The following is a 14,832-nucleotide window of genomic DNA, read 5'->3' on the forward strand; positions in this document are numbered from 1 at the left end:
GAGAGCCAGCTAGGCCAATATTTATCATCCTCAACTATACATTCCCTGAAATAAAATGGTCCAATGTAGTGTTCAAACGATTAACCTAATCGGAATCGGTACGATTATTGCATAATCAAAACATAATCGGAATCGGTAAAAATTACGTGGAATACCAGTTATGTCATACCGATTATTCAAAAACATATGTAAGGTGAAAATATCATTATTCAAAAACATATGGAAGTTGAAAATATCAACTGATGTATTAGGTTTGTTCTTTTACTACGAAATATTAAAATAAAGACACCCTCTATACGTCTTTCACAATGTAATTTCATCAAATAAGGCTGCCAGGGTCGCCGATTTTGCTTCCCTCATGGTTAGTGACTTCATATTTCTCGGCACAGTAAGCATGGCAGCAATACCAATTTTGCGAATTAGGAGTTGCAGCGCGAATCGCGTAAACAGTTCTCACATCTCGCATCAAATTTGAAGCAGTGCGGGAGGGTCGCGCTCAATCACCAGGAATTTCCCGCAGAGTGACTTGCAAATTACGGCCTCTACGAAGCAATTTCAGTACCAGCGACAATAACCTAAAATCCCCTCAAATCTCCGACCACATGGTAGCCTTACTTCACACTATAAAGTCAACTGCATGGAAATCTAACCTTGCCATCTGTTTTTTCGCTCTAGTTGTGTCGCAAATAAAAAATATAAATATCCATGTAAACTGCAATCTTCGACCACATGTTAGCCTAACAACCATACTAAGTCAATGGGAAATGTAGCCTAACCATCGGTTTGCAAAAAAAATGCGTAGCTTAGTTTACAACTTTCAATTTGCTGGAAATCGGCATTTGTTTGGAAGGTATGTGCTATGTCTTATAGAGGGAATGTTATATTTTATATTGGAGTAGTTTCTAGTTGTTATTATTTCTTTACATCAATCTGGTAACATTTTACAGTAATTTTAAACAAGTTACAAATGGTACAATTTGCTTTTCAGTTTGATTGGCCTATTAAAGTTTACACTTTCTAATTGAACCTGAATGGAGTTAAATAGGTAACGAATAGGTATGTTTAACTTCAAGTTCGTAACATTTCTATTTGTTCATAAACGGTATAATACTGAAAATAAGTACAAAATAATGTCGGAATGAAGGCAATATGTAATTAAAATTTACACTTTGGTAAAGATTGAAGATGGATGGTTTGTCTGAGATACTTTTTGAGATGGATATTTTGAGTAACTATTCTTAGCCCATTTCAAGCCATTAACAGGTGACATTCACGTCGAGGTGTTTAGGCCATTCGCTTAGCACAGTACTGACTAGGTAGGATGTTATATTTTCGTATTTTGGAAATTTAAAAAAAAGTCTTTTTTTTTTCTTTCCGAGAAACTCCAGAGGTTACTTGGTACATACAAAAGGATATCTAAGAGCCTTGTATTACAACGAAGCAAACGGAAACAGAGGAAAATCACAACAATAATTGTTTCTATCACAAACTTTATTGCCGATTTCGTATAAACGGGATATTTTCTCATTTTCAAATAATCGGAATCGGTATGATTATGAAAAAAATAATCGGTATTTTCTGTTATGCATAATCGTTTGAACACTAGTCCAATGACAAACTTTGTCTTAACTGTACTGTTCATTTAGCTGTACATGTCTTCAACATATATGAATATGTCCCCCTAATGTTGCCTATGTTGAAGTTGACACAAAATGTTTAATTTGACATAAGAAGGTGGAAGCAATGTGTGTACAAGAAAATCCCTAAATCAAGTACACTCGTCTTCAATGGGTCTCTCTTACTTAGTAGCCCCCCCCCCCCTCCAAACACACAAATCCATGTTCATTGTACATTGTGGGGTACAGAATGTAGTATATGGAATATGTATTCAAAGGTCATGGACATATAGGCTACAGTGATCTAGGCAAACGTTTAGCATACTCAACTATAAATTCCCTGACAAAAGATGGACCAGTAACAAACTTTGTCTTATAGTACATGGCTGCTTGCTGAATGGCCTACCTACTACAGTATTCATTTAGCTGTATGTCTTTAACATATAAGGAATATGGATTTAAGATGTCCCCCTAATGTTTCCTATTTATAATATATATATATTCAGAAGTGGACAAGTGGAGGCCACATGTGTTCATGACACACACAAGTCTATGTTCATTCTATATATAGCAGGAATTCTTTAGTCTATATATGAAGTAGTGTATGGAAGATGTAACGAAACATTCAATGGTTGTGTAGTGCCTCAATAGGAGCTAGACAGGTTTATCATCTTTACCTAATAATTTCCCGAAATAAGATGGACCAGTAACAAGTGTCTCACCCTCATGCGTGAATGGTTGTATGCTGATTGTCCTACTTACCATTCATTGATCTGTATAATTTCAACATTTCAATATTTTGAGGTATTGGAAATTTTGAATATCCTAATGTTACTCATTAAATATGTTACTCATATGGTAATGTTACTTATATGTAAAGGTGACACAAAATATTGTTTGAGATAGAGGAAATCACATGTACACCACCTCCTATTTATTCATGTAAATGTCTTCTCTCTGGTGGTAAATCCATAACTTTATGAACCCCCTGGAATAAGGTGGACCAGTGACAAGTGTCCTACTACAGTATGCACACGCATGGATGGCTACATGCTGGGTGTCATATGTACAACATTCATTTTGTTGTAATTGCTGTATTTTCTTCAATATATTGCAAATTTTGATTATGTCTTGCATGCAAAAACTCCAAGTACGATCAGTGGCATAGTGAGCATTATCAGCACCGAGGGGCAGGGGGCCCTATACCCTGTGCCCTGGGGAAAGTTCCCTTGCTCCCCTCACTATGCCACTGCAAAAAGAAAGGGTAGTTATAAAAGTGTGCTTAAGTACTAAATCATTCTAAACAACACATGTGTTGAATGACATACTTTAGTGAGGTGTCCAACAGTACAGTACATGTCTATGGGCTGAATATTGTACATGGACTGATTAACATACAGTACAGTCCATGTAAGTCTACCATTACGGCTACTAGTCAGAAGAAATCACACTGTTGTAAATTAATTATGAGAATACAATATTTGTAGTGAATATGATGTTCTTGAATATGGAGTCAAAGGATACCTGAAATTCTTATATGCCAAACCATCAATATCTACCTATCAATTTCTTGTTGAAAGAATTAATTTCATACTTACAATTAATTAAATTGTACATGGTTCTTTTATTTTGGTTTGCAGGTACCCTGGATGAAGATCGTGAAAGTAGCGATCTTGACCAAGCATGTTCTTCCAGGTCAACCCCAAAGAGAGTTTGTCCAACAAGGCAAAAAGCATTGTTGCGTGGTAAGGAAAATTGTTATCCTTAAGCCAGTGACATATGCAGGGGTCCCCAAACAAAGTCCAATCTGGAAAAGGTCCACTTTTGCATTATGGCGCGCACACAGTCCCACACATTGCTGGACCTCTGTTAACCGCACATGACCTTTGACTGCCGAAAAAACTAATAGAAATAATTCACTCACTATGGGTCATGGTGGCTTAGTGCCTTTTGCATTTAACACACAGGTTGTGAGTCTGAGTCCCACAGGTGGCATAGTCAATACGTTGAATCCTTGTGCAAGACACTTTACTCCATTTGCTTCAGTCCACCCATCTCTAAAATGGGCGCTAGCTTCGGCTAGGGGCTAGTTAGCAAGGGATTGACGGATTGGGGGAGTGTTTCACTCTGATTTTACTTGCATCATGGAAACCAGGTTTAAGCACCAACCTTATGAGCCATCTGGCACAGAAGAGAACCTACCTACCTTCTCACTATGGGTAACCTACCCACCAAGTACTGTATAAGCTCAATTGAATTTTACCTCATTAAGATATATATTGTTTACAAGGTTTCTATGTTTGACCTCTGTTAACCTCCATATAAAACAATATGGGTCATATAAACACTCTAAAGAATACACATACTAAGTATGAGCTCAATTGAAGTGTGTCTTGTCAAGATAAGGTTTTTACAAGGTTGTCAGTGTTTGACATCTGTTGACCTTTGAGAAAAAACAATAGGGACCATGTACTCACTATGAATAATCTACATAACAAGCATGAATTTAATTGAAGTTTGTCTCAAATTACGATGATTAAAGGTTAACAGTTTTTTACCTCAGATGAACTTTGACCTCAACCAAAAGCAATAGGGACCATGTACTCACAAAAGGTATTCTACCGAACTAGTATGAGCTCTACTGAAGTTTGCCTTAAGTATCAAGTTATTATGTTTACAAGTGGCATCACATGCATGTCACTTACATATACTGTACACATATACATCCATACACAAAAGCATGACTGCATAGACCTGTTTCTTTTCCTTCTGCTCAAGTCATAGTTGTAGTCACACTAGCAAATACTCAGTAAAGTACTGTACTGTATCTTAAATTGATGCTGAAGAATTGGTCATATGATGCTAAGATCAACTAGAGATAGCTATATTGTGCTAACCACCATAGCTAGAGAAGAGCAGATTGGGATTTTTCAATACCTGTTTGCCAAAAAAGATTACACTTAAGTAAAACTACTACCAGTGGCAATTCAATTACCTCTTGGGTTTATGCCTAATTCTGCAACAGATATCATTCATAGCATTTATAATTTTTTTTGTTCCAGTTGATCCATATGAGGAGGACTGTGAAAGTGATATGGAATCTGATACAGAGTCTTGGGAAAACCAATTGAAGAGATTACACAAATCCTTCACGACAGGTAGGATATTTTAACAATTTATTGATTCCTTGCGAAAGAGCGAAGGAATCCTTGTGATGGTGATGGCGTGTGTGTGTGTGTGTGTGGGTGTGTGTGTGTATAGTATGTATGTGTTTGTGTATTCATGTATAAGTATGTGTGGGTGCAGGGGGTAGGAAGCTTCCAAAAAGTGGGGGGGGGCACAACATCAGAGGGGCACTTTCTCATTCCACAACCACCACTCGTTATGCTATAAACCGATACACACCGGCCAAATCACTTAAATATACTGTATTTGATGTGTTTAATGCTATCAATACAATTTTGGTGCACATAATAATTTAATTTTTTTTTAAATTAACAAAGGCTTAAGATATCCAAAAGACAGTTCTTCATCAAAGGGGCACATTTTATTTGCCAGTAGGGCACATATATGCTATTTTGAAAAATAGTTGGGAGGCACATGCCCCCAGTCCCCCCCCCAAGCTCCTATCCCCCTGTATGCGTGCATGTATATGGTCATTTTCACAATCAGTGGTGTAACTTTTATACACTCAGGGCCAAAATTTCAAACACCATATATATTGAAATTTTTACTAACATCACATGTTAAAGGGTTCAAATTTTTTTAACTTCACAACTTTTTGGAGTTTAAACATATATGTTTATGGGTGTAATTTTTCGGTGACTGTATGACTCTAGGAAACTTTATATTTTTAAGCAACCATATTTACACAGTGTTAAAACAGTACTCTGATTCAAGTAAACTTTAAAATGCTTAAATCATTATATGTTACTTAAAAATGAAAAGGATTTGACAGAAAGTTTTTAAAACTATTACAGATATTTCCATGTTAACTGAAAATTTATTGGAAATCAAGGATTGTTTTTCTTAATTTTAACTTTAAACTATTTAAAAAAAAGATAAGGCCAAGTCAAACACCCTAAATAATGTCTCCTCACAGAGGGCTAATATCCAATCCAAGTTGCCCAAAGCTCATTCTTTGCATCATAACTATACATGTCTTACTAGTTTAGTATTGAAAACAAAAAATAAATGTTTTAATTGTGACCAAATTTTGACCTTGAAATGCCCAAAATAGCCCAAAATGTTGTTAAAATGTGATGTTTGAGGACGCTGTTCACAGGCATCGTTGAGCATGTGACCCTGAAAATGCAGTTTATTGGTAGTCCTTATGCTAGTGAACCACCCTCTTAATTATTAAGCACCTGTATGCTAATGCTAAGAAGTTGTTGTCATTTAAACTCAAATCGGCTTGTGCAGGCATTTTCATACATATGAACTACGTGATTTTCACAATTTTTGAGTCGTGAATTTGAGTAGATAACACAAAATACACAACTTTTTGACTTGAGTTTTTAAAAATAGAGTCAATACACTCCTAAAAATGGTATTTAAAGAAAAATTCAAATTTGCCCACAGCCCCAAATTGGACCCCCAATTAGGGCCAGAAGTGAGATTTCTTAGGTTTGAGGGCGCTGTTAGTAAAAGGTACGACCCGCTCAACATTTTTTGGGCACTTTTCCTGTACAACTACCACTGGACAAGGATCCTATGCAAATTAAAACTCAAACATGCCATTGCTTGTGAATATAGAGCACACTCAAAGTCAGGCCAGAAAAGGTCCCTATCTCATTTTTTGCCATTTTAATATGAAAAATTGAGACTGTAAAATGTCCTCAAAATTAGCTAAATTCGAAAGCTGGTCACATGTCTTCCATAATATTTGCAATATCAGACATAAAATACTTTATGCAAAAGATGCCTCCAAATTTAGGGCTCTCAAAATGCAATCTGGATTTGGTTGCTAGGTGTGGCCATATCCTAGCAACCAAAAACTTTTCAAAAGTTTTTTTGCCCAATTTCATCCTTTGAAACATGTGGCAAGACACCATATCAATTTCAGGTGATTCTGAGAGGGTCGACGTTGAATCGACCCAAAAATCTGTTGTTTTGGCATGGATTGACCCAATTAATAAAGGACCTTTTAAAAGATATTATCATACTGGTTGCTACACCTCTACAGAATTACTTTAATATGATTTTTAGCCAAGGAAGATGTTTATTGGATAAGTAGAGATAAAATTTCCAACTAACCTGTTTCGGAGGTGACAAGATGTTTCGGAGGTGACGCATGTTGACAGAAAGTTAAGAATCTCCCAGAAATTAAAACGACTGGTCATGTTGTCACAAATTTTACTCAAATATTACGTTAGGGGGTGTGGTATATTTTAATAAGTTTAAAATAGCTATACTATTGTTTACATAAATCTTGGGCTGAAGAATGCTTTGTTTCGGTGGTGACGGAAAAGTTAACGGAAAAGTTAACATTAAATTTGAAATTTACACAATTCTTTTAAAATTTCCAAATGGAAAATATTTTAGGGCTCAGATATTAGACACATTAGTTATTGTAATAATGCAACCATACTTAACAAAATTTACAATGCTTAATTAGAACTTAGTTGCAGTCAAACTTAGGTACCAATTGTTAGCGGAAAATGTCACCTCCGAAACGACAAAATCTAGCCACCGGCCCTACAGTAGGAGAAGGGAAGGGAAGGAAACCTGGGGAACACAATTGCATTTTAGTTTGGACACTTGTTGATAATATCAACCAAATAAGAACTGGAAAATACCTTCCACCAAAAAGTACAGGCTCTGACAAAAACAGTGTAGTTGAAAGTATATGGCTGAACTAGCATATTTTAAGCATATTTATGGCCACCAAATCCACCTGAAGAAACCGAGAAAGTTTGTTTAGCTACCCAAACAAATGGCAAAAAATCTAAGAATTCTGGTATTTGGTCACTGAGTTACAAAGCAATAAGTGCCAATATTGAAAGTTACACCACTGATTGTGAAAATGACCATATATGTATGTGAAAATGTGCTAGAAAAGTGGTAATCCATGACCAATCATGCTTTGGCTAACCATCATATGCTTTGGCCACCATATGGCATGAGACACTTAAATGTCCTAATTAACTGACTAGAAATGTCTGCAATGAACTTGGGAGGAAAATACATATGACCTTTAACCTACCTCTATAAATAAGACATGATAAATTACTATATTCTGTATATTAACTGTTAAGGTAGCATACACCCAGGGCCGTCTTAACGCATGGGCCCACTGGGCCCTGGCCCAGGGCCCCGCGATGTCAGGGGCCCCGCAATCTTAATATGGGAGGAAAACTTATTGAATAGGCCATTATGCCTGATTGAATTCGATACTTGACAACTTGTGACGAGAGTTGGTGACACACTTGAGAGTTTGACATTAAATATTCGAATCTGAGTTGGCAACCCTGGAATATACAATCCCCCGAAGGCTTACACAGAGAAACTGTTACTCCATAACAATAAGAAAGAGGATATTGCCTCAGCCACGAAAGGCATAAAATTTGAAAACCGTGGGCAATACCTCACTACCAAACCTAAACAAAAGGAACCACCACTTGTGTTCAAGCTCACCTATACACCCCATATCAAAACCACGCATTTGAAAAAAACACTTTGGAAACAAAAGAACCGATTCTAGCCCACAAAAGGGCCCAAAATCTCAAAGATTTACTTGTTAACTCAAGGTTTCGTACTAACAAAGAATCAGCTGACTCTCAAGGTTCACACGAAGCTCTTTTAGATGCTCTTATAGCTGCACTATGAGTCCATAAAAACTTGTGCACAGAAAATAGATGCATTTTGAAAACGAGACGCCCAGGCCGAATATAAAATATTCAAAGGCTACTACTGATGAATCTCCTCCTATAAAGTTTGAGAGCAGAAACCGGTCTAGTTGGTCATAAGAACCTACGCTAGTCTCTCCTACTATTAACAGTACACTCAATTCACCTAATAGGTGCAATTATGTTTCACCATGAGGAGCATGCTATAAGTTCATGTTCCTCGCGCCCTCCCTTAAAAATACTTCATGTTCTTGGCGACTACGTTGCGTTAGATAGTGTAAAATCGCCTACACCCCCCTTTCAGTTGAAAGGCTCAACACAGGGTGTTACAAATGGTGAGTCCAGTATTGTTAGGGAAGGGATGGAGGGCAACTGGAAGATTACTCTTCTATAATGTATTTCAGCATTTAGATATATCACGTACGGTATGTTATTCAGCAAAAGTTTTATGCTTTATGCGCGACATAGGGAGGGGTGGTAAATGCAGGCATGTCTATGCTTGAGCGCTTGTCAAGGATGTCAATTTTTCACGCAAATTTTTTCGAACTCACTTGATTGAGGGGCCCCGCTCCATTGCCGGGCCCAGGGCCCGGTGATCTCTTAAGACGGCCCTGCATACGCCCATTAAAAGCCCCATTGACTTACACACTAAATCACAAAAGTAATGCCTTCTCTAAGTCTAGATAGAAGTTTTCACTTGCTAAACGCTACCCATCACTGGATAGCTGACAAGTTGGCCTTTCATGGCACCATCAATTTTCCATACCATGACCGTGAAAATTTTTGCTACGGGAGCCGGAATTTTTCGTCACTTGTAAACAAACCTCTTTACTCGGCCGTAAACAATCTTCGTCCGATGCTCCTGGGAGGGATAAACTGATCTAAAATTGCCTCAATTTTACCCAATTTTTTAACCACATGTGCTTCCATTCATGTTCTTTAACATCCAAGCCACAAAAAAGCTCATCCTAATTGATAACATAGCAAAAAAGTTGTTCTCCTGCTCCTAATTGGCACTTTTCCTGAAGGAGAACACTTGCCGTGGATTGATATAGACCCTAATAGGAGTATGCCACCTTAAGAGTTGATCTGAATGTCAGAGAAAATTTGTGTCTGCTTGGAGATGTGCTAGTTCTCCTGTTTCCTCCTATCCTCTGTTGCTTAAACTAGAGACATAATTGAAGCTAGTTGAAACTTTATTCATTTACAAACATCCTGAATTACGAATCTCCATTGTTGTCTTTTTAGTCAAGACTCCTTCCTCTGGGAGATTCAAGAGAAACATATCATTGGACAAGGAAGTGTTCATTTCTAGCAGATTTTCTGACTTGATTTCTACTAACACTACACTTATGACATGACATTTCCCAAACATGTATTGCTAATATTGTGGTAACCTGTGTTTGATAAACAAGGCCAGCAGGTGTGTTAAAGTTGATTTAGCTATAGAGAGTGCTAGTATACTAGTGATAAAGGTGACCGTTTCCTTGTTGCTTTCACTTCTTGTTTTACTTTGTCTGAGTTATTTAGGTTCCCAGTGCTTCAGTCGCATGTTCGATTTTCTTGGGAAATGTTAGGTGGGAATACTATATTACAGATCAAGGAAGATTAAACCTCAGATTTTATTGATACCATTTTTTTTTAAAGGAAGCTGGGTTTATCTGCAACCTGAATTTATTATACCTTGGCAATTCTGTACTGATATGTTTTAGATTCGCTTTGTTTTAATGTACCAGTGAAAATATCAGTCTCATAAACATGCGTGGGTGTGAAGTATTAAAGAGGTATGAAGGTAGTTTTTACAGGTCATAAGTGTGTGTGAATATTAGATCATTAACCACTGATATTAATAGTCATCAGTGTGTCCCCTACACATACTAAAAACATCAAATAACGAGAAGTATATTATTTCAACCCACAAAGCATATAAACTCACTGCGACATATTTATCTAATTGAACACCCACCCACCCATCTCAGTATAATGTAGAGAGGATGAAAGCCTTTCGGGAAGTACTTTGAACAATTTTAGCGTGTTAAGCATTTGGCCGATAATTGAAGAATTGTGGACAATTGTTAATTCATAGTACATTTAAATAATACCAAGAATGGGAGATATGAATTAATCATATTGTCTTGGCTTATTTCAATCTCTGAGTCTGCTTAGGTTCTGTGACGTTAGCAAGTATTTCGGTCTAAAGTGGGTGAAGGGTAGACCATTCTCATGCACTGAAGTCATGTGACAACTGACAAGTGCACTCAGTCATTTGATAAGTGCACTTAGTCAGGTGATATGTGCACTCAATCAGGTGACAAGTGCACCCAGTCATGTGATAAGTGCACTCAATCAGGTGACAAGTGTACTTAGTCAGGTGACAGTGTGCACATGTCATATGATAATTGAAATCTTCCAGCTGAACAAACATGAGATGGGAGAAGCGTGCTCCAACTGTGGTCTGACTTCATTGTGTCAAGTCAGTCTCCTAATACTGTTAGGTTCAATTATATTTTTTGTCGTCCAAAGTTGTTATTTAACAGAATGTTGTTGATGTTGAGTAACTTACAGCAGAGATGTTTGTGTCTACAGCCTAGCTCCAACAAGGACGTGCCCCTGGAGGATGAAGCCTGGTACCACGGCGCCCTGCCGAGACAAGAGACGGAGGAGCTGCTGAAACAGGAGGGAGACTTCATTGTCAGATTCAAGAGCGACGCCTCCGGCCAGTACGTGCTCTCCTGCAGGTCCGTCGATAAACAGAGGCACTTTCCGATCGTGAAACAAGACGATAGCACGGTCAGTCCATTGCGAGTTTTTAAACCTGCAGAGAGTTAACCCATCTATGACAGCAAATCAATCTTGGGACTTATTTTTGCTGATAGCTATTATTACAATAGTCCTTTTTTTTAATAATAGCATAATATATATATATTATATGTAATATATTAGCATAATAGCATAATATTTTTTAAATAAAAGCATGTAAAAACACCATGTAAAATACACATTTTGGTGTTACAATACCATCCTCTGTAGGCAGTGGTGGGGCCAGGGGTCCTCAAAGGCCCCCCTTCCATACATCTTGGTCCCCTTCCCCTTCCTCCCTCACATTACAAAATTGAAATGGCATACAGTGTGTGTTTGATATGATATATCATTAAGCCTGACTTTTCTCCTCCACACAATTTTTTTGAATGTCTGAATGTTCTGGTTTTTAACAGTATCGATTGGAAGGAGGGAGTTTTCGGTCAATCCAGGAACTGGTGAACTATCACATGTCAACTCAAACACCAGTGACAAAAGGGTCCAACGCGATGATCAGAAATCCAATAAGTAAGGTCAAGGACGAGCACGACCTTTGACACAAGGACATCCTGCTGGACACCAAATTAGGACAGGTGAGTTTCATGAAAGACACAACAATTCAATCTTTTAAAGGGTGTGAAGACTCACGCAAAAAAAGAAACGTCTAATGCCAGTAATCTGACCTAGTTTCGAATGAGGTGTAATAGAAGTGTTACACACCACCATCAATCCCAGCAAATACACATACAACTTGCTACCGTCAGTAAATTAGACACTAGTGTACAGTCAGTACATACAGCTGCGGTCAATGCCCTCAGCACAGTGTACAAACGATACAGCGATGGACATCTCAGGTCCAGCTAAAGATAACAAGGTATCACGTTTCATTACTGTCTGCATTTTGTAGCGACACGAACAAAACGTCACTTGCAAGCAACAGAGAGTTAACTTTTTCAGATGGCAGCACGCTGTTTGGGGCGAGTCTTCATTGCCTTTAATGGTAATGAAAAGTTAATTGGTAGATGAGTTAATTTCACTGACATTTACCCACTTTGTACCAGTGACCCTGAAACCTTGTAATTTTTGTTTGGCCAATTGACTTGTATTTGAAGCTAACAGGGATGACCATGTGTGCACAACATGTGTCATGTTGTTTACTCCAGTCTATTCCTATCAACACAGTATGTGTGTGCACTAATGTTGAGTTATTTGGGGAGATTCTTAATGTTGGTACATGGGCTAACGTAAGATGTTAGCTGAATTCTAGTGTATACCCCTTCAGCTGTAGGCAATGAAAAATTACTGTTTTAAGGTTTATTAAGCCACTGGTTGCCTCTCATGTGACATATATTGTGAGCTCTCATGTGACATATCACATGACCTCGCATGTGACATCTCCTTGTCTATACTACTGCTGCATTCTTTATTTAAGGTGGAAAAAAAGAAGAAAAAAAGTGAATTTTTACATGAATATCTTGTTAGAACTGTATTAATTACAACCCATATGGTTGTAACTCTTCTCTATTGCACCCCAAGTGAAATAAACTACTAAAAAATGAAAACGGGGGTGGGGTGGGTGAGGGGGTGGGTTGACTGCATTGTTCTTTTAGTTTCATAAGCATCCTTTTTCTTGTGTACATGCAGGGACATTTTAGGTGACGTCCACAAAGTGACATTTAAGAATAAACCTGTCGCCGTCAAGACGTGCAAGGCCACAGTAGATGCTGCAACGAGAAGGAAGTTCCTCTCAGAGGCCTACAGTACATCCTCAAGAATTACAACCATCCCAACATCGTCAAACTTATCGGCGTGGCAACAGACAGACATCCAATCTACATCGTCATGGAGCTTGTTCAAGGTCAAAAACCAGTAAAAATTGGATTTGACATCATTTCTTTTTTTCTGTGACAGCTATCAAATTAGTTAGATTAGGGGGGCAAATTTGGCCTTTGATTTATTAGGGAATATGGTACACCGTAAACATCTCATTGTATATGGAAACCCTGCCACTCTGGTTAGTTGTATGGAGAAGTATTTTCTGGCCGCAAACAACGTGAAATTTTATCGAAGAGGAAAATGTTTCCTCACTGCTAGTTTAATAGCCCAACTCAAGATCTATGCACCTAACTGGAGATTTATTGGTTGATTGAATGTTACCTATTTTGACCGGCTTATAAATATTATAAATATCCGTATATTGTCCATACATATATCCGTATATCATAAATATCCTTATAAATATCTTTCTAAATATACTGTGACATTTTATAGAAATTGAAGTTTTGTACGGTGTATTTCTGGTTTCACATTCAGAGAAGATTGCAATTATATATAAGCTCTTTTATTAGTTTTTGGCTTGCTCTACACTGATGTGCAATATGTACCATGAACAGAGGAACTTTATTTGCGTACGTTTAGGCTTGTATCATAATTAATACACACAAAACAGACTAAACAACAATAGATTTATGAGATGAAATCAGTAAATTGTTTAAAAAGATTGATTTTACTGACTGATGTTTGCTTCTCTGTCACCTTTGCAGGAGGAGATCTTTTGAAGTTGCTTCAAGATGACAGCAAGACCTTGAGTGTCCCCGAGAAGATTAAAATGAGTGAAGACGCAGCATCAGGGATGGCTTACTTGGAGGGCAAAAGTTGTATTCACAGGTAAACTAGAAATTGTCCTGGGATTAATAAACATGTGTTTGGGTTTATGGATGTAGGCATGGGTATGCATGTATGTTAGTATGTATTTGTTGAGGAACAAACAAGAAGAACTCAGATAAGTAATCAGGACTCTTGTCTATTTAAAACTTTGTGTGATATCTGCTTTCAAAAGGAAAATGTCAAAACTGAATACTAAAGACAATTCTCGTTACTTAACCAAATAAGGAGAATGGGACAATCCCACTGCTTTTAAGAATTAGACATTTTGCTCTTGATGGTTGTAATTGTAGAATGCTGCCAGTAAATTGTAGTGATAAGTAACTTTCTGTTAACAGATAGAACCTCACCACCATCATGCAACCTCCCCTCCCCACCTCACACCATTGATCTCCTATCCATCTACACGAATGTTAGAATAAAACACTCTGTGGAACTGAAATGATGTTAACATTATCAAAAATGCGGCAACATTAAGGAATGAAAACTCAAGGTAGGGAGAAATTTTTGGGAGGGGCCCAATAACGTGAGATGCCAAATGCTCTGTATATTACAGCAGATCTAGTAGATTGATATATGGTCACTGCCATGCTCCCACAGTATACCTCTGTAAAACTCATGGTCATGCTTTCACCTCATTGACAGAGACCTGGCAGCGAGGAATTGTCTGGTCGGCACGAAGAATATTCTGAAGATCAGCGATTTTGGAATGTCGAGAGAAGAAGAAGAGGAATAACAGATCGACAGCAACAACATGAGACAGATACCAATCAAATGGACGGCCCCTGAGGCCATGAAATATGGTAAAGGTTGTGTATACATATGTCCAGGCACGTAGCCAAGGGGGGGCCAATGGGGCGACCGCCCCCCCCTTGAGCATATTTTTTTGGTATGCTTTTGTGATA

The 14,832-nt window shown here is 37.8% G+C and overlaps 1 protein-coding gene and 1 pseudogene across 1 annotated transcript in view; both read left to right on the forward strand.

Moving 5' to 3' along the window:
* The window catches only part of LOC139966931 (tyrosine-protein kinase Fer-like), a 323,597-nt gene extending 312,408 nt beyond the window's left edge, over positions 1-11,189 (forward strand). The window contains exon 17 of the mRNA XM_071970427.1: positions 11,051-11,189. Coding sequence (XP_071826528.1) covers positions 11,051-11,055 — 5 coding nt within the window. The 3' untranslated portion in view covers positions 11,056-11,189. The remainder of the gene's footprint in view (positions 1-11,050) is intronic.
* Positions 11,190-12,403: 1,214 nt separating this feature from the next.
* LOC139967118 (tyrosine-protein kinase Fer-like) overlaps positions 12,404-14,832 on the forward strand; it is a 29,573-nt pseudogene continuing 27,144 nt past the window's right edge.

Source organism: Apostichopus japonicus, chromosome 4 (assembly GCF_037975245.1).
Source record: "Apostichopus japonicus isolate 1M-3 chromosome 4, ASM3797524v1, whole genome shotgun sequence".
NCBI lineage: Eukaryota > Metazoa > Echinodermata > Holothuroidea > Aspidochirotida > Stichopodidae > Apostichopus > Apostichopus japonicus.